Genomic DNA, 21,328 nt, shown 5'->3' on the forward strand with positions numbered 1-21,328 from the left:
AATATTAAAATCTCTGATAATCTGAAAGATTTAAGTGGGATAAAAGTAGCAGAGAGAATAATAAGGCTACTTGAAATATTGAAAATAAGTACCATGTAATCGCCTTAAAATAAGTCATTTTCAAAGTGACTTATTCATTTTTCTTTATTTTTCAAAATTGCCTTTGGCCAAAAAAAATAAATAAATAAAAGTAAAAATTAGGAAGGTGACAATATGTCAAAAAATATGACATAAAATATTGTCTGTGTTTATATTTTCTGCTTAAATGGGCAACACCGAGTTTTGGTGTTGAACATGTCACCGGGCTCCTCTGCTCCTCTGAGGCCGGCCGAGTCAGGCATCAACTCGGACGCCGCAGGACGGATCCGTCCGGTCAGACAACCATAGATGGATGTAGCTCTTCAGGGACGCGGAGCTGAAGCGAAGCCGGATTTTTTGACGCAAGCGGGTAAGACTCAGTGAGCAGCTGTCACTCGGAGTGCTGACGCGTCGGTGTAAAATGAATAAACAAAACAATCATTTATACATGATAATAAAATAATGTTACAAGTGGAGTTAAACAGGTTTTATTTCAGTGAGTCAGCCGGTGCATGCTAACAGCTTCTGCTGCTAGCAGCTGCTCAGGGAGTGCCTCACTGACAGCTGACAGCAGCGATGAACGCTGATAAAACCACACGGTTTTATGTCCATTCTAATATGTAAATATGCAAATATTTTAATTGTAATTGCTAGTTAAAATGGTAAAAACGCGTAACGATTCAATGGATTTACAAATTTAACGCGTCTGTAAACAGGCACGTCTGAATCTAACAATAATTCAGCGTAATTGCCCTTTAATTTCATTTATTCTATTTAATATCTAATAAAACGAGTTTCCTGCTTCCTGTTAGTATTGAGCTTGAACATGTTGTCAATGGGCTGCCACGCTATGGTTGGATTTAATCAGAAATAACAGCGATTATTGAATCTACTTCACATTATTTATTTATATTTTGCTGTTTTAACTCCTCATTTGCCGTCTCTATTTCATAATAATGTTGTTGATTTAACTTTGTTGGAGAAAAGGAAAGGAGAAAACATTTCAGATCCATATTTGGTTCAATCATATTTAGATAGTAAGTACTATGGATATGTCCAAGTTTTTACAGATGCGTCTAAAAACTCAAATAGCAATAATGGGGTATCTTTCATTGTTCCAGAATTCAAAGTTAAAAAATGTAAAAGAATTACTGATGGAGTATCAGTTTATACTGGAGAGATGATGGGAATTATTTTAGCTTTAGGATAGATTGAGGAAGTCCGTCCATTAAGAAGCATAGTATGCTCTGATTCAAGTTCTTCATTATATTCATTAAAAAATAATCATGCTAATAGTAGACCGGATCTTTTATTAGAAATTCAGTTAATAACATATAGAATTCAAGCAATGGGGTTATTAGTTATATTTACATGGATACCATCACATATAGGAATAAGAGGGAATGAGTTGGCTGATAAATATGCGAAACTAGCTTCAAAATATAGTGATATTGATATATTAGTTCCATTTAGTAGAGAAGAAATCAAATCTATTATTAAACAAAAGGTTAAGGAAAGATGGCAGAGACAGTGGGAGGAAGATAGAACTGGTAGATGGATGTACAGTATTCAAAGAAAAGTTGGTGCAATGAGGAGAACGGGACGAAATAGAAAAGAGGAAACAGTTATATCTAGGTTGCGTTTTGGACATACAAGGTTAAACAGTAATTTATTTAAAATAGGAAAACATCGAACTGGAAGTTGTGATTTTTGTGGTCAAGAAGAGACAATAAAACATGTTTTGTTATTCTGTACCAAATATTCTGTTGAGAGAAGGAAATTAGTTAGCCGGTTACAAGAAAATAAATTACAGTTAAATTTACAAGATATTTTGGGAAAAATTTCTAATTCTAAAGATATAAGTTATTTAATTAATTATCTTAAGAAAACAAAATTGATAGAAAAGATTTAAGTGTTGTTATTTTATTATTATTATTATTTTTATTTTTATTTTTATTTTTTTATTTTTTTATTTTTTTTTTTAATTTTATTGTTTTGTTTTGTTTTGAGGGGGGTGTATATAGTTAGCGTCCCGATCCACACTCCATTCCAGTAGATGGCGGTAATGCACATCTAAAAGTTGTTTGCCAACCGCCATAAAAAAGGAAAAGAAGAAGAAGAAGAAGAACTCCTCATTTGTATGGAGCCACTCAAAAATCACCAGTTTGATGTAAGACACGGTCAGTTTTCACCCAAATACTCTAGATGGCATTAAGTTACAGGTTTAATTACAGCAATTAAAGACTGTGCGGCTACTAAAAGGTTTTTATATGGCACTGCACTCCGTATCAAAAAGAACTAAAGTATATACTTGTTTGAGTTGTATTCTAATGAATACAAAATAAACGACGTGTAACACAAAATCAAATTTAATAAATCAAGCAGTTGGACAAAGTAGCTGTGAGATAATCTTGATAATTACCTGTCAAAGGAGATAAAAAGCAAAATGAACGATTGAAAATGAATGAAATTGCAAAGAGAGAGTAAAATCAGCCTTTTTTAGATTACATTTCTAAGATTAGTTGTTTTTAAAGAAATTACTTTTTTATGTTTAAATTCTGGTCCAAAATGACTGCAGTAAAACTACTGAATTGCCCTGAAAATAAATCAAAATTATTAATATATTTATGTCCCACTTAAAGGTTTAAATAGCTAGAACTGGACTGGTCAGATCAGACTAATATTTTTGACCTCCATGCAAAAAATACTAACTAGCTACAATAGAGTGCATTAGCTTAGCATTGCACTATACTAGAAAAACATGCAATGACAAAATTCTTATAACAATATAGCGATATTTGCTATAGATCCATATTTTACTCACCTCCTAACTTCCAACACACTCTTGTAACTTTTCACGTTTTGGTCACTGGGACATTTGGGCATTGACAGCAGCTTGAAAAAGTATTCACACCCCTCGAACATTTCCATATTTTATAACGTTTACAACCAATTAAAGGGCGTAATAGCCCTTTAATTTAATTTATTCTATTTAATATCTAAATAGATATTATTATCTATTTAATGTGAAAGACCAACACAAAATGGTAAAATAAATTGTGCAGTAGAAATAACTCTATTCCTAGAGTAACGTTCCTAGAGTTTCTTTCTATTCCTAGAAAGAAAATTTCACACCACACTTTTCAGTTTCTGTGTTAAAGAAAATGTATAATTTTCTTCCCACTTCACAATTGTATGCCACTCTGTGTTGGTCTTTCATTAAAATCAAAATGATTTATATATTTATGTTTGTGGTCATAATGTGACACAATGAGGAAGATTTCAAGGGGTGTGAATACTTTAACAGGCCACTGTATTCACTCAAAAACAGTCTGAAAATATTACATGTAAAGTTTTCATTTCTGTCACTTTGATCGCAGTGATGAACAAATATTACATTACATCCTTTGCACACATCAATAAGGCATTAACATTACTTTTTACAATAATGGTTAGACATGTTGGAATGGCCCAGTCAAAGTTCAAGCCTAAATCCAATTGAGAATCATTGGTAAGATTTGAACGTTTGTCACTGATGTTGAGATATTTTGCAAAAAAAAGCCTTTTTTTTGCAGTCCATTGTTGTCATCAGTCTTGAGCGCAGACACGTCGTCATAGTGATGAAATCAGCCAGCAGCCTGTTTAAATATATTGCTGCTACTGTTCTTTTTAAAATGTTTCACACATACAAATTTCCTATTATTCAGATAAGGCTCATTATTCTAGTTGTCTTGATTTTTACCTTGACGGTTGCCGCTCATGTGTTCCTGGCCGCCCAGCAGACGGACTGGTCATAATGTTTCCCCTTAAAGTCACCTCTGTTCCTGCTCATCAGGCTTGGTGGAGGTGAGATGTGGAGTTTTGCAGAGCTGTCTTTTTCTCTCTCTCTCTCTCTCTCCATAAGGAAGCAGATCTTTGTCTTAAGCTGTCCACCGACCGTCTCCCTCTGTGGGAGACGGGGACGCGTCCTCATCCCTGCTTCCGGCAGAGCCGGAGCGTCCCCCCCTATGTTTTGGTTCTGCCTTTTGCCAATTTGCATAAAAGGGGTGCAAAGAGACTGCAGGGGTTTGCTTCGTGTCCCTGAACGCCCCGTTGACGTAGAATCCAACACTAAGCCTTTTTTAGTCAGTATGCACTTTTTTTTTCTTTCCCTATGGTTCTCAGTAGCTGACACTTAGCGATTAGCTCACACCATTTGCTTCCACAGCAAAAAAGATGACAACAAAGCACAAAGAGGGCATTTGAGTTAAAAAAAAGAAGAAAAAAAAGCTCCAGCCTTTGGGGGTGCTTATAAAAGGGAGTTAATCCTGGCTCTGTGATGGGCCACAATATCACCAGGCTTGGTCTGAATGAAATCTGCTTGCAGTGAGCAACAATACAAAGCCTCACCTGGATGCTCAGTGAACACTGAAACAGAATCAGAACAAACAAGCTCAGAAATGCCTGCTGCCAGTTTTTCCAACTGTGTTGATTTTTGTTGTTGTTGTTGCTTATGCTAACAAAGAAAGGAAATTGAATTTTAGCAGTGGTTTGATGAAGACTGCAATGCAGGGAAAACAGAGATATGATGCACTGTTTTTTTCCTGCATTGAGGATTTATTTTTGTTGGACAGCCATAACTTTGGTAAATGTCCTAGTAGGAAGTTCTTTATTGGTCTGTTTTATGCTAGCATGAGTGCAGTCTCTCTATTTTTTAGTACTATTGTGATAATGCTAAAAATTATTTTTTTAAAACTATATTACTTCTTTTTGGGTAACTGTGACACAGAATTCATAGCGCCACAAACACGTGTTGCTCTAAAAATGGCTCCTCTTTGAAATAAGCTTCTTCAGGATGCCACATACTGAAAGAACTACGATTTATATAACTAAACAGCATATAGAGACTTCATTGAATCATATTTTGAAATAACTGATATTTATTGATGCAGTGGAGAAAAAAGTAAAAATTACATTATAGTTTGTTTTTTACATTAACTGGAATTAAATGAGAAATTTGATCTTAAAAAATTTAGGATCAAATTTTTACTTTGACGGTTGCCGCCCTAATACAGACGCACGGTTCTGAACAAAATTATTCTTACCCCGTGAGGGTTTTTTTCCCCACATTTTGTCATATTTAAACCTTACTTCTATGTATTTTATTAAATTATTTTTATCTGGTGATCCATTAAAGTGAAGGAATTCATGCTGTTTAAAAACTTTCCAACTTAAAAAAGGGAAACATAGTATGTTCTGTTAGTCTTTAGCCTGCATGCAAAATGCTACGTGTGGTGGAAAGCTAACTATGTTCGTCACCCCAAACTCGCTATGCTAACTGAGAAAAACAGCATTGGCAGCATCATGCTGTGGGGATGGGTTATTTACAGGGAAATTACAAGGAAGTTTCAGTCGAAGTTGATGGGAAAAAATCAGTATTGATGTCATGACCTAAGCATCGAAGGCGGGGTCACGGCTGTATCTGATGCCTTGAAATTGTCCTCTGTCGCTTTAAGAAGCTCCTACTCTTCACGACACTCCGCCTACAAAACGTTGTCACAACAGTGTTTCTCCATGATGTTCATATAATGAGCACAGCAGACCAAGTGTTTGCTAATTGCTGCTGCTGCAAGTCTGGAGGGCCGGAGTCATTTTTTTTCTTTTTCTTGTATTAGGAGGTGTTAAAGTTTAGGGTTTAAGGTTGTAATCTGACAAAATTATCAATATAAATAATTTTATTAAACATTTTTTTAAACAACAAAAGTACAGACTTTAGGACCCAGCGACTCTGTCGGGGCCTACGCTGCCCTCCCTCCTGCAGAAGCCAGTGCAGACACGGACAGTGCAGTGCAAGCCGCTCAGCTGATGCGTTCACAGCCGAACCAAGCCTGGCTGCTTTGAGTTCTTTTTTTTCTGCCCCCGTTTTCTTGGCTGGGCCATTTAAATCATCTGAGGGCTGGATCGGCTCGGAAACTTCCTGCTTCCTGGGATGCGGTGAGGGAAGGTGGGATCCTTGCGAGAAGACAGAACAGAAAAGAGAGAATGAGGGAGGGAGAGATGCTCCAGCAGCATCTCTGAATCTGAATCTGAATCCCCCTCCTCTCTCTCTCTCTCCCCACTACTACCACCACCTTCCGTCTAGCCGATGCTCTCCTTAAATTTTATCCCACTCCTTCAGTGAAGACAGTCAGTTGTTTTGGGGGGGACGCTCAGCGACCGGTAAACATGTCACAGACCAGAAGAAGCACATACACCCGGGTGAGTGCGGGGCTGAATATTGAAGTTGTCTGTTTTCACTGTGTCATCTCCTGCTTTCAGTAGAACGGGGGGCTTCTAATCCATTTCAGCCGTGCCGCTCTCCAGCATCAGTTGTCACCTCTTTGTTTGGCTGAGATGCCCCTCCGGGGTTCAACATTGTTGCTTTTGTTATGACTCAACTCTCTGTCAGTATATGACATAGGCATTTATTTGGGTTAAAAGATAATTTTTAAACATTTTTTTTATGAGTTTTGATTAAAAAAAACAAACAAACCACAAAATCCAAGATTCCAGGGAGACTTCCTGTCGGTCATCCGTCTCTGAGTCAGGCTGGCTTCCCTGTCACAAGGAGGGATGACATCAGTGCTTCAACTCAGAAATTTCCTAAAAAAAAATTAAGTAAGCTATCTTTACGTCCTTTAGATCAGAAAGCAGAGTAAATATCAGGGGTGTCCCGATACAACTTTTTCAATTCCAGTACGATACAGATATCGAACTGATGCGATATCAGCACAAATCAAACAAACAAACCTTTGTTACTTATTTTGTAGTGTGGAGTGTTCGAAAATGTTGGATCCAGTGATATTACTCAAACCACAATAAGTATGTGAACAACTGACCCATTATGGGGTAATATTATGTAAAGTCGACTTTTTTGAGCTTTTCATTATGTTGTGATATTGTTCTCTCATCAAAACACACTTGGAGTGTTGCCTTAATTCTTTCATGCATGTTTGAGAAATTCTTGAATCTCCATGGCAACCAATCAGCTGTGCAAAACACCTGGGGGACTTAGCTCCGCCTTTGAGATGCAGCTCCTCCTCACAGCTGTAGTTTTTAAGCTTCCACCTCACAGAGGTGCTCTCTCCCTGGACTCCGCCTCGCAGCTCCTTAAGACTAGCCAGCAACAATTAGCAAACACCTGGTGGAACTGAGGATCTGCTGAGCTCATTATAGGAGCTACTTCTCAAGTCCAGCGTTTTTACGCGGATAAAAATGTTTTTAAAGGGTAAATAGAGGAGCAATGCTGTGACGACTTCCTGACGGTGGAGTTCCAGAAAGAGCAGGCATTTTTAAAGAGATAGAGGCCCAATTTCAAGGCATTAAATTAGGAAGTAAAATTTCTTAACGTCATGTTTGATGTACACAGCATTTTTTATAACAACTCAAAGTGACAGAGTTAGTTGATTATGCTACAAACTGATACTTTGAGCCTGGAAAACATGTAATACTGCCTCTTTAACCAATGGATGTGCTTGTGGGATGATAGCGATAGAAATGTGGGGTCAGATTAAATCCCGGAACGGACTAAATCCTGGATCAGAGTGCTTCCCTTTTTAAATTTTGGATGCAGGCCAATATAATCCAATGCTCGTTTTTTGGCTGATATCGGAACCATTTCCGATATCCACATGGGATCAAGACAACCCCTAGTAGGTACTAGGTCTATTTGTTTCAAATACAGTTTTTTCTAATATAAATAAATTCTGTGTAGCGTAATAAAATGGACATGGCATACGATTCATGTAGAAGTTTTGTTCTTCTAATTTTATTTTAGGCTTGCATTCAGTGTGAGGTTGCATTGTAAGAGTATAGTGCCACTAAATAATTCAACTCTTCCTCCAGCACGTGGCTGTCAGGTCGAAACTATAGAACTAATTACTGACTGTCAACTTAAATTAACACTTTTTAAGCACAAATATCCTCTAGGTATTCTGCATGAACCTTTAAAAGTGGCGCCTAGTGTTGTGTATCGTTTTTCATTCTCTACCATTACGAACTGAAACTTTCTGATGTGGTTTCACTGCAACTATTAGTCAGATCTCCAAGTTCTTAACTGTGATGTAGAGGCTCGTTATTGGATATAACCAGTTAAAATATGCATTTGTATGCTGAGTTTAAATTATTTACTGGCTTATGGTTTAGTAATGCTTGCTTTTATGTAAGCAGTTGATGTAGTTCATATTTGAGATTATAGGGCTGCACCGCGTCGGTAAAAATGGAATTGCAGTGCTGACTCTTTTCTTGCTTTTTCTTCATCCCTGCTGCTCCTTCTGGGTTTAGCATTTCCCCCAAACTCAACTAATTTCTTCCCTTTTTTAGCCTTTCGATGGGTTAAAATAGTTTAACAAATACTTTTCCAGCTACTTCCTCTTTGTGGTTCTGGTTACAGTGAATAGGCCTATTGCAATAAACAATAAATCAATCGATCGCATTAGAAATTAAAAAGAGCTCAATAATTTCCTCTTGCATGATTTATCGTTTTTCCGAGAAATTAAAGTTTATTGAGAATGTATTCTTGCATTATTTTGCCATAACCGCTGTATTACCTAATATTGTTGTTTTGAGAGTGTATGCATTGTTTATTGCAATAACGTTTGCCACCATTTATCATCCAGCAAAGTTTGTTTCCATCTGAGGCCTTAAAGTGATTTTACTAGACTAATTTCTATCATTAAAATTTATTCTTTCTCTTTTCAATCTACCATTTTGAGATGGCAGTGTCAAGTTTTCAGTTTTATTTCCCCTCTTAATTTCCATGTGATTGGAGCATTACATGACCATCTCAGCCATTTGCTAGCTTTGTTGGCCATTAGCAGCAATAGCAGCTAGCTATATCAACCATTACCCACAGCTGTTAATGGACAATATGGCTAGCTGTTGACATGCTAGCTATATCGGCTAGCATGTTGTTGGTGCTGTTGGTATTAGCAAGAACAGAGTGTTGCTGCTAATGGCCAATGTAGCTTGGAAATATAGTTAACATGTCACGGCTAACTATTAGCATGTTACTGCTCTGAATGTTAGCTTGATTTTTAGCCTGTGTAAGTTTTGGAAAGGCCCCTTTTGATCAGAAAGAGGCTTCATATAAACAGCATATAGTTTTACGATACTTGAGAATGAGTGACTTGATACATGGTATGTAATTTTAAGATGTGATCAACTACTGAAAGAAGTTTCAGGAGAGTTAGCCTATAGAATCTCGACATTGATTGGACAAATTAGTTTGACCTTTATGCTGCTGCCGTTTGTTATGAGTTGCTTCATATGTAGGTTTTCTAGCTGGTTTAACTTTTAAATCAAACAGGCTACACGGACGGTGTGTGTTTACAGGAAGCTCAAGGAGAGTCCGGTCATGTTCCTTTGGAGAGTAATAAAATCTTCTCCTGTGTGTGCCATTCTGCTGACTCACCGTCAGTTCTTGGACATCGCACTGTTAATTGGGTTTTGCAGCATTATTACATTCTAAAACTGGTGAAAGCAAGGATAGGTTTGTTTCAATGTGTGTTTTCCTCTCCATGTACAAGCTCTGCATTAAGAAGACTCAGCAGGATTTTTCTTTTCCTTAAAAACAAAAAAGCAGGATCAGGACAAGGATGCTGTTTGACTTTTTTCACCCAGACATCTGAGAGGGTTAAAGTAAAAGTATAAAATGTTGCTATTGATGCACGATATATCGGCATTAGCATATCGGTATCTATCCGATATTTATTTGCTTGTGTGATAGTAATGGTAGTTCAGCACCGGATTGTGGCGTGCTTTACTAAAGCAGAGAAGAAGTGGTCATTTTTTTCACTTTGTCAACATTGAAGGGGAACATATATATGGGTAAATATTGGCTATAACTTCAATATTATTATTGGTATCGGCCCAAATTTTCACATCAGTGCATTCCTGTTTTGTTTTGTTTTTTCTTTTGTTTTTTTCTGTCTCCTCTCAGATTTGACCAAACTCAACAATATACCGTATACAAGCAAAAAACACTACATGTATCAAAACTGGTCATTTATTGTACAGAAATGTGTAAGCATGTTTAAAATGTTAAGATATCTTAAAAAATAGCTGTTGTATTTTATTGCTGGACCCTTGCTCAAATCTCAAGCGCCATAGTTTTAGCTTCACTTGGTTCAATTTCACTAAAGGAATGCTGTGATATTGCAATTTAGGCAAAAATGTTTTTAAAATTTTTTATATAAAAGTTTTTTTTAAAGTTGCTAAATAAAAAATCTGCAGAATGTGCAGATTTATTTATTTTTTTACAATAATCTGACAAAAAAATGAATTGATTGCTCGTTAGTTGCAGCCCTGGTTTACTTTATATTTGAATGAACTGTAAGTGTAGTTCTTCTTCTTGTATTTTTAATATCAGCTTTTATCTGCTGTCTCTTTGCTGCAACAGATGATCTATTTTTGGTGTTCTAAATAAAACATCAAAGCAGAATCACTCCCTTTTCAACAGCTTTTATTAAATTTATTTTTTACACCTATTCATAATCAGGGATGTAAATTTAACAACACAGTCTAAAAGGACAAGAGAAAACAGCTGAAAGTAACAGAAATAGATTACATTCACAACTAATGTGAGCAGAAAGCTGAAAAGTCAGGGGAAAAAAACGGAATTTGTGAAGTTTTTGGAGCACAAAAGGAGGTCGCAAGTTGTTTTCAGTCACCATCCGTGTTGCGTTTATATGAGCTAAGCATGTTACTTGTCCCCTGTCCCACCCAGACCACCAGCAGCGGCAGCAGCAGGATGAGCTCTGATGGGGGCGGGCGGCCCGCCAAGGTGGGCTCCCTGGTGGAGGTGATCGGCAAGGGGCAGCGCGGCACGGTGGCCTACATCGGGAACACGCTGTTCGCCTCCGGGAAGTGGGTGGGCGTCATCCTGGACGAACCCAAGGGCAAGAACGACGGCACGGTGCAGGGCAAGCGCTACTTCACCTGTCAGGAGAACTACGGCATTTTTGTCAGGCAGTCTCAGGTAATGCAGGAAAACAAAACCACTCTTCGAAGCATCTTTGTGTGGAGTTGAAAATATATAGAAGATGTGCCGCAGCAATTCTCCTGTGTCCCGGAGCGGGGCTGTTCCTTCCCACCTACACCTGGTGTTATGTTTGGATGGTTTAGGTTCATTTTCAGGCTCTTACTGTGGGTGGGAACATTTCCCCCTGCTTTAAGACCCTGTTCTCCATTGCTGCAGATTTGTTTTTATTTGAGTTTATGGCATATTTTATCTCTAAAGTTTATGTAAAGGGCTCAGATATATACATACACTTCCACTGATTCATGGGGCGTTTCAGTGGAGGTTTCTTCTACAACGTAGCAAGTTGCAGATAAAACACACATTAATAAAGTTCTGTCATAACCCTTGCTTTATATTCAGCCACTCCTCTTGTCAAAATTGCTAAATAATATTTAAATAAGCTGTTTTTTTGCATTTTGACCCCATGTTTAAGCACCGCTGATATTTTTAATAGGTTTAAAGCAAAAGCCACTCTAGAAGGTGAATGTTAGTCTCTTTTTTCCATTTTAAAACTTGTTTGTGTCTTTGCAATCATTGTCCTATTGGAATACCCAGCTATGTCCAGGTTTTAACCAAAATACCCAAACTATTAGAGTAGGGCTGGGCGACATATAAACATATAAAACATATCAGTCTGTATCAATAATTATTGATTAGTAATTAGTTTTAAATATCTGAAATACAGCCAGACTGGCGGCATGACTGCTCCTCCTTTTTCCACAGTTTCCACTCAATGCGGTTGCTTTTTATTTTTAGCCAGTTTTGAGGAAAGGTGACGAAACCTGAAGCTGCTGCTGCTGCGCAAGTAACTCAACAAGTTGTTGCTAGGCAACCAAAGAGTGAGTGAGTTAGTTAAGATAGAGATGAGATAAGATAAATCTTTATTGTCATTGTCACAAGGAAAACGAAATTCAAAGGGTGCCATCAGTCGGTGCACATGCCCAAAAACAAAAAATAACTGTCTCACAATTCACACACAACGCAAGAATCAACAAACAACTGGCAAAAAAATAAAATAAAAAATAAGAACAGCCACATTCTCACAGTTGGCTGACGGCGCCAACCTTGCTTAGCTGGCCGTGAGAAGTTGAACTGCTAAAGCCTTTTCTCTGCCCACGTCTCCCAAAATGCTGTGTGGTTCTGGATCGGAGTTCATCGAAATTTTCAACATTCAATTTATCGATATTGATCACATCTCTATCGCCAACATCCGTTTCTTCTGCTTTCTGTTGAAGCTAAAGCAGTTGAAACTTCAATGTCTAAAATGTAAACAAACTTCTGCCCAACACAAAGTGGTTTAAGTTTAAACCACTTTTGCATTTAAACACACAACTTTTTCCACAGTCAGAAAAAGCCGTGTGCCTCATCTAGTCGACTGAATTCCTCTCCAGGCAGCTCGGCTGTTTGACACGTTCAGGGCTTCTTCTTCCCCTTGAACACAAGTTTATTGGTATGTGTGGCTCAGCATGTTTTACATGTGTCTTCTTGTCATTGCATAATAATGCAAGGCTGCAATTAAAAAATGCAGATCTGGTTGGTTTGTCTTTATCTCCGAATGACTCCACCAATTTCCATCGTGTTTTCAGAGCCCATCCTAAATACCTGCAGTAGTTAACAGTTGAGCTAAATATTTTAAAGGCCTTTCATGAATTATAAAAAGTCTTCTGTTGTTTTGTATCAGTGAAACATGAGGTTGATGAGGGTGTTGGATTGGTCCGCCTCGTTGTAAAGCGGGCTGGAGGTGGAAGTCTGTGTTTTTTGTTTGTTTTTGTTTTTTTCAGACATGACTGACTCATTCCTGCTCTCTGTCTCTGTTTCAGATCCAGCTGGTTGACGACGGCGCTGACACCTCCCCGGAGACCCCCGAGCCAACCGCCGGCAGGGTCCCCAAACGAGGTGAGCGCTCGCATGTGTGAAGCAAGTCGAACACGTTCGTAGAGTTCCCGGCAGAATTTGCATTTAGTGTTTCCAGAGACTGGCTGGTAAAGTGGCCGACGGAATGCAAAAATGGCAAAAATGCGCTTAAATTTGACACTGCTTGAAACTCCAAAAACACTAACTCTAAATAAATAAACAAACAGCAGGAAAAACCATGCAAAGGAAAAATGTTACAATCACAGAAAATAGAAAAACCCACGCCCAAGAATCAACAGAAAAAAATTTTTTAAAAGAAAGATGCTGCAACTGCGAGCAAAATTCTGCAACAACAGGAGGTGGAAAAAGTGAGAAACAAAATTACTAATACTAAACGTAACTAAAATGTTATTTCTGTTTCATCTTTCACACACATATAGATTACAAAGGGCTTCACAAAGTCAAAACAATTAAAACTAAAAAAAAAAGCATTAAGCAAAATAGTAAAAACAGCAACAAGCATGAAACCCTGCAAACTCATCCCGCCAAACAGCCGTCCTCTGGGCCACTAGGGGGAGTCTGGAGTAGGTAATATTACCTGCGTCAATACACTGCTGTTCTATAATATTGTAAAAGAATGTGTATTGGAAACAGACATAAGATAAGATAAGATAAGATCATTTATTAGTCTCCCATAGGAGAAATTTCTCTTGGAAGCAGGGGAAAAAACTGCAATACAACAATAAAAATAAATAAATGCATAAAAACAGAAATACATAAAAGCACAAATATCAGATCGGCAGTACCATTTCCACTCACATACAATACATCCTCTGCATGCTGCTGTTGGTCATCGTCTGGACCTCCTGTTACTCTGTCCGGGCCCCGCTAGTCTGCCATTTATCAGGTTAATGGAGAGTGGTACAAATGAATGTTTCAGAACAGTAATGCACCTTTTCATTCTCTTTTCCACATCTCTTTAAATAATGACATCCCATCTTCACAGAGGGTCTGGTCACTTATTTTGGTGGCCGACTCCCCCTAGTGGTCCGGAGCTTTTCGTGGGTTGAGTTTGCAGCATTGTTGCTGTTGTTTTTGCTGTTTGCGCCATTTTGCCTTTTAGTTTTGTTTCCTTTTGATGCAACATTTTTTTCTGTGATTGCATAATTTTTTGTTTTGGTTGCATTCGTTCTTTTTGTGTGTTTGTGCTTTTTGTTTCGTTTACACCTGTAGGCCACCGTGGGTTAGGTATGAAGAGAAAAACGACACATGACACAGTACTTGTGCTTCTTGAGTGTTTCATATCTTCAAAATGATCAGAAAAAACTAATTATGGCTTTCTAATAAATACTTTATAAGACTAATCTTAATAAATATTAGTATGTTTGCCAAAAACAGCTTCCTGCGATAAAAAAACAATATCTCTAACGTGTTGCTTAAAAGATCCATTTCTAAAGCTTAATAAAAGGAAAGAGGTCAGTATATGGGTAGTTTAATAGAAGTGCTTCATCTGGAGATGACAGTGCAGTGTAATGTGGTCACAATCTGTTCAAAACATAACATATTGTATTGACTTTGTAGTCTTTATGACAGGATGTGTCTCTAAACTTTACAACTTGTAAAGCAGAGTTGTATGATAACGATATTTGACTATATGTCTTTGTTTCTTTGTTTTATCTCTGCAGAGATCCTGGAGACGTCCAAGTCTGCCAAACTGGTAGGTCAAATGTCATCCACACTGGTATAAGTTGTGTCCAGTAGATAAAACACTAAAAGTGACGTTGTGTTTCTGTTTACTATAAAAGAAATTAATTTTCAGCATGCTTCAGCATTGATCTGATAACTGGCAGTTTAACCTGTTATAAATGATGCTTCGCATTCATGCAGAAACTCAAAAACTTCAAAAAACATCTGAAACCAGCAATGCAGTTTAGCTTCTTTGGTCCAGAATCCAGAGTCTAATGTTTGGTCCAGCAGGGGGCGGTATTTCCTTTAAATTAAACCACATCTGATGCTTAACGGGATTTAGATTAGCGTGTTTTTAGTGTATGATTTATTCGCATGTAGTTTATGTGAGATTTTCAGCTCAAACTGTTTTACTGCTTACCTTAGTCTTTCAGAAATCTGATGAAAGTTCCCTGAAAAGAGGTGAAACTTTCACAGCTTTAAGTAGCAACTGAAGTAATGCTACAAAAACATTTGTGGTATTTACCACATTTTGTTTTCTGTTTTTACTCTACCTTGCAAAAACGTCTATACTCCATTTTGTCATTTTAAAACCTCAAACCACAGCGTCTTTTATCAGGATTTCAAATGACAGACCGACACAAAGCAGCACATGACTGTGAAGGGGAAGAAAAGTTAGGCAGAGTTTTCCAATTTTCAGTTCCTTTTCCTACTGTTAAGTACCATTCAGTGGAAACAATTGCCTTCAGCAGTCTCATATCATAAGTGAATACTGTTTTGCTGCGATTCTATATGCAAATGGAGGAAAAAGAGTTTAAATGCTCAAGCAAAGCTATAAAAAGTTCCTTTTGTCACAAGAAACGCAGTGGACACAGTAAACATGAGGCACAGGGTGTGCTTTTCTACAGAAGCCCATTTCTGCCATGAAAGATAAACAACAGTCCAATTACAGGTTTTCAATTCAGAATTTTGAGTTTTAAAGTCATAAATTATGACTTGAATTTAAAGTCGCAACTTTGAGTTTTTGAGTCATAATTATGGGGTTTAAATTCATAATTCTGAGTTTTAGTCATAATTGAGTTTTAAAGTAATAATTATGAGTTGCAAAGTCATAACTACGGGTTTTAAAGACATCATTTTGATACAAGTCTAGTTCCATTGGCAGATTATTTAGCTGAAAACAAGACATTTTCCCCATGTTATAAGTAAAACAATCTGCCAATGAAACGAGTACTTTTTAAAAAAAACCTCATATTAAGGAATTATTGACTCAAAACAAGCTCCTATATCTTGCTGAAAAGTAACTTCTATGTTCGTCTTGTCTTATTTCAAGTAAAGTAAAATATTTGCACTAGAAACTCTACCAAAAATACTTGGTAACATTTTGTTTATTTTTGCAGAAAGTCTTGTTGTTTCTCTTTGCTTTCATCCTCTACTCTGTGTTGGTCTTTCACGTAAAATCCAAATAAAACATATCGAAATTTGTGATTATGATGAAACATGATAAAGTTTAATAAATGCTAATACTCTTATCGGACGCTACATGTGAAACTCGTTAGAAAATAAACCAACTAAACGACTTGTAAATCTGTCTATGGTTCTCCAAAGATGACCAAAAGTCACCCAAGTTCCCGTCAACCCCTGCATGCCGCTGTCTTTCTCTTGACCTTTAACCTCCATCCCCCCACTCCCTCCTCACCCTCCTTGGACCACGCAGCGAGGACTGAAGCCCAAAAAGGTGCAGCATGTTTCCCTAAACTCGGTACTGTTGCAGTGTTCTGGTGATGATAATGGCCGCTGTCGCCGTGGTAACTGTGGCTCTGAATGGCCTTGCCGCTGCATCATTCCCATGATTCCTCGCAGCTCACCGCTCCGCCGCCCCCGCTGTTTGTAGCGAGGCGCTCTGCGTTTGTATAAGAGAGTCTGTCTTCACCTGAACCGTTCACTTCACCTCACCGGCTCACTCTGCATTCATTCAACTCCGTCCGCCATGTTTGCTCCGTCTCTACGCTCTCTGCCTGTCTGCTTCTTGTGCATATTTACGTGTAATGAAAGAAAAATAAAGAATGCTTTATTTTCGATAGACACTTTTAATATTTTCAGACCTTGTAGTATTGATCTGATTTTAAATTAGTACAGTTTTCACAGACTATTTTTGCATATTTTCATTCATGGTGAATAGAATTTTTTTTTGCTAAGTTCACTTTTTGCGTGTGATCTGTAAACTGGAAGACATTACTAGACTAGAAAATCTATTTTCAAAAAAAAAAAATTAAAATAATAATAATTAATTGATATTATTATTATTATGAAGTTAAGTTCAAAATACAGTATTCATATCCTTTAATCTGCCTCACAGCATGATGCACATGGTAAAAAGGTAGTTAAAGGGTTAATAAAGGGGCCTTGTTGTGATTACTTCCTGAAGGTGGAGTTTCAGGAAGTTAAATTAATTCAAGGTGTTAAATTATGAACTGTAATTTAAGTCATGTTTCATATATACAATATTTTTACAACAACTGAAGTTAACATATTTACTTAATAAAGCTATAAAGTGTTATTAAATGCCTAGAAGACACGTAACTCTGCCCCTTTAACAAACATCTTATCTGACTACATAGTGGGATTTTTATTATTTCATTATTTTGTTTCATTCATGCAGTTGACAGATTTTTTAAAATGAGGATTTCTGTAGCATCAGGAGCTGGAGGTAGTTTCAGAATCCTCTCCGAGTTCATATGTATCAGTGGTATTATTTGTTTCTTTGTAGAAAAAGAAACAAACTTAAAATCAATGGTAGCAAATTTTCTGAACCAGAAACAATTCAGTTCTGCATCGTTGCTTAGTCTTTTAGAAAGTGGACAGTTCAGTGGATGTTGGTGCTGCAAGAGGCTAATTAGAGACGTTTGCTGCACATGTGAACAAATCGTCCTGCAGCAGGCGCAAAGCGGAAAGTCACTGATCAGCTTTTTTTGTCCTCCATCAGGATATGTATATCTTCAATACAATGACGGATCCAGAAATAACGGGCTGGAAATATTTACTTTAATATACTTTGCAGTTTTAAAAATCTGTTTACATCCTTTATTTATTTATTTTTCTGGACTCACCATGAGATCCACTGTGGCTCGTTAACCATCGTCCTCTGACTCCTACGCGCGGACGCTCCTCCGTCGTAGCGAATGGAAAATGTCAGAGTGTGACCGAGGTGAAATGAGACGCCCTCCCGCCTGCAGAGACCTGCAGAGCATAGATTTCCTGTCGGCCTGCTGTATTCGATCATTTCCAGCATCCAGGAGGCTGAACTTTACCGTGGTCCAACGACGAACCTCCACTGTTCAATCTGAGGAAAGCTGACATTTCAGAAACACACAAGGCAGTGCTGGACGTATGCATTCTTTTTACAGATGAGGGAAGGAGACGTGTATCTTGTGGACATGCACACCCCATACCAGCTGATGGTGTTTGGTAAAGTGTTGCTAATGCTTCCATGGTGGTAATTTTATCCTCTTTCTGTCTTGCACCAAGTGACCCCAGGGCAATATAGCTTTTCTTTCCTGGGAAGGCAGGGACCTGATACATCTGCATCTGAGCTCATCGTTCCTTTCTGCTCTCCAGCCTCTCACTCCATCACTCTGAGAGCATCTCCTGAATCGCAGAGTGGAGAGAAAGCAAATGGCTTAGAGAGAAAGACGTTAAATATTTAAACCGAACAGATTTCCCTCGACCGCTCTGCTATGATACACATAAACAGAGTTGGGTTTTTTTTCTATGACAGTGCTTTAGGTTCAAAGCTTGCAGTTAATCAGGGTATCGGCCCCAAATTAATCCTCTTACTGCTCTCTAACTTCCTGCTGAGATGTTGTCCAAGAGGAGGAGATTAGTGGAGCTGAGGGAGATATCGTGGCAAAATCAACTCGCTTTTTCTGTTAAGGATTCAAATGACCATTTAGATTATTGATACTACACTGCAACCTTGTTTTACCACAATCGTTGCGCTTTCTGGGGTGAAAGTAGGGCTAATAGGTATGGGTGACCAGCCCCTTTTCACCTTTCACCACACTTACAGCCACATAACTCAACATACCTTATTGGGAGTTTATGGAATAGAGCAACACAAATCAAATACGTTACAAACACTGTCAGAAACTCTTATGCTGCTTAACCTTAACTGAGATAGAAAAGCTGGTCATATATACTATGTATAGATGCATGGTTCTAAATAAAGAGCAATGCTGGAAGAAAACCTGTTAGAGACTGAGAAAGACTTGAGACTGTGGCACTGGTTCACCTTCCAGTTGGACAAAGAATCAGAACCTACTGACAAAGCTACAATGGAACGGCTTAGATCAAATAAGGGACGCACAATATCAGGAAAATATACAAATTCAATACTATGCAATACTGCCACAAGAATGTACATCACTTGTGGCCTTTAAGTACAGTTTTGCCTCATTTCAACTGAGTGGTACAGCATTTAGTCGACGCACTATAGTCCCTTCTCCATGGGGGAGGGCATTAACCAACTTGCACCCAACTTGGCTAGAACCTTTAGGTGGATAGACCTTTTTTATTTTACCACCTGTCAAGACTCTCTGTTACCAGCAACAGGTTGATTTATTGCCCCTTTTTTTCAAATATGATATTCAAATATATCATCTAAGGAAGATTCAGAAATGACTTGAAGAAATGAATGAATAATAATCAGGAGTGACTCCATGAAGCACATCAGGTATAACCCCCCCCCCCCCTCCGCCCCATCCAACAATCCCCTGTGGTTTTTGTGAACCTTGTTTTAATAATCCCATTGGAGGGCCTACCAGTGTTGCTAGGAGACGAGAGGTTTGCATCAGCATTGCTGCTCATTTTTATCCCCCCCACCCTCGCACCCCACCTCAACACTTCCATTCACGGCGCCGCCCTCCTCTGTCTCTCAGCCTCTGTCTGTCCCCAGTTGCTGCCTCACCCATCCCTCCCTCCCTGTCTGTCTGTCTCTGGTCGGGGTGGTGATGAGTGGGTGAGCAGTGAGGAGGCAGGGAGGGCACACAGTGATGTAATGCAGGCGCGCGGCATCGGTCCGGGCTGACAAATCGCAGTTCGGGGGGGGGACAGAGGGGAGCGGTAGGTTAAGGGAGGCAGAAGCATCTCTTGTGTAGTCGGGGCGACAGCGGTGGTGAGAGCACAGAGGAGGCATCGACCGAGGGCTCCGGCTAACGGATTATGAGAGAAACTGAGAAAGAGGACATAAAGGAGGACGACAGCGGGGAGGAAGGGATGGACCGAGGCGGGGAGGGGGGGAGCCTGGGAATAAAATCGTCACGGCCGTTTGCTCCACTGCAGCTTCCCAGCCTGAGCCGCTGCCTGTCCTGATTGTTCGGCTTCCAGTCTGTCTGTCCTGAACTCTTTTTCTCCGTAGATCTTTACCTATTTTATCTCCTTCCTCTGTGCGTGTTTCTTGGTGACTGTCTCTTGTGTGTGTGTGTGTGTTGTCCTCCTACAAATATGATGAGACAGACTCCTACAACCCGGAAGGTACAGAACTTCCTATAATCCTCTTTTTTTTTCTGTAGGGATGTCGCCTTTGCTGTCGTTGTTGCCGTCATACTATAATTTTACAAAGATCATGCTTTGAAGTTTTCTCCCTTTTTTCAGTGACATTGGAGAGTCTTCCTGCTGTGTTCTTATTGTTTAGTACGTGTTTTTTGTGTTCAAGCATGTGTCTACATCTTTAAAATTATTGTGTTGCATTTAGCCTGCAATGAAAACTTTTTATTTAGTTTTTTTCCATCTTATTAAGCAGCTCCACTTTGCACACAACGTGTTTTTAAATCATATTTCTGTGCTTGTCCTGATAATGTAGTGGTGGCTTTAGATTGGTAGCTCTCGCTGGGTATTGGCTGCAGCTGTTTAGATTACTCAGGCTCGGTTCATCTGAACGATCCCACTAATCCAATAAGGAGCGATAAGGAGCCGAAGCGATAATGATGTCTAAAGCTATAAGCAGAGTTGGGGGTGGGTGTGCAGAAGGCCAAAAAAACGGTGGAAATAAAAAGTAGAAGATAAAAGCAGAGGAACTCCATAATGTCTGTGCATGTGATTCTGTTATATTAAAAGAGGAGAAATGTAGCAAGGTTTCCCTCAGGAAACTTGCTAAGCCCAGTGGTTGGGTGCCAGGGCAGTCGTTCATCCAGCGGTTTTTGAGTTAAAAAATATTTAAAGTTGACAGGAAATTTGAAAATATCACTTGATAATTATGTGTTATTAAAAGATTGGAAGATTAATACCTGAACACCAACTATAAAGCCTTAAAACATACAAACATTTTAAAAAGACTTAAATAAAGAAGTAATGCTTAGCCTGGGGGCCCGCCAGGCTTATAATACACTGAGGGAAACCTTGTGTACATAAGAAAAATGTAGATTGCAATGATCAATTTAGACTTACAGTATCATAAAAGTATTTGCACCCTTTTTTATTTTTTCTTGAATTTTTCTGTTCTGAGCAAATATAAGAGGCAGTTTTTAAATGATAATTTAATTTATTATTATTATAAGGAAAAAACTCTGTACAAACCAACATATATTCTAAATTCTAATTCTATATGTACTAGGACTGAGCAATATCAACACACACACACACACACATATATATATATATATATATATATATATA

General features: G+C 38.4%; 1 protein-coding gene across 8 annotated transcripts in view; it reads left to right on the forward strand.

The window, feature by feature from the left end:
- Nucleotides 1-294: 294 nt before the first annotated feature.
- Nucleotides 295-21,328, forward strand: part of LOC114134782 (dynactin subunit 1-like) — a 51,463-nt gene continuing 30,429 nt past the window's right edge. For 2 of the 8 annotated variants that reach the window (XM_028001585.1, XM_028001586.1), the window contains exons 1-6: nt 5,904-6,315; nt 10,823-11,074; nt 12,937-13,012; nt 14,656-14,687; nt 16,374-16,418; nt 20,171-20,188. In XM_028001585.1, the coding sequence (XP_027857386.1) occupies nt 6,283-6,315; nt 10,823-11,074; nt 12,937-13,012; nt 14,656-14,687; nt 16,374-16,418; nt 20,171-20,188 (456 nt within the window). In that variant the 5' untranslated portion in view covers nt 5,904-6,282. Of the gene's footprint in view, nt 449-5,903; nt 6,316-10,822; nt 11,075-12,936; nt 13,013-14,655; nt 14,688-16,373; nt 16,419-20,170; nt 20,189-21,328 lie in introns of those variants that run through there. The other 6 variants (XM_028001591.1, XM_028001592.1, XM_028001590.1 and 3 more) reach the window with 5 other exon arrangements.

Source organism: Xiphophorus couchianus, chromosome 19 (assembly GCF_001444195.1).
Source record: "Xiphophorus couchianus chromosome 19, X_couchianus-1.0, whole genome shotgun sequence".
Classification (NCBI taxonomy): Eukaryota; Metazoa; Chordata; class Actinopteri; order Cyprinodontiformes; family Poeciliidae; genus Xiphophorus; species Xiphophorus couchianus.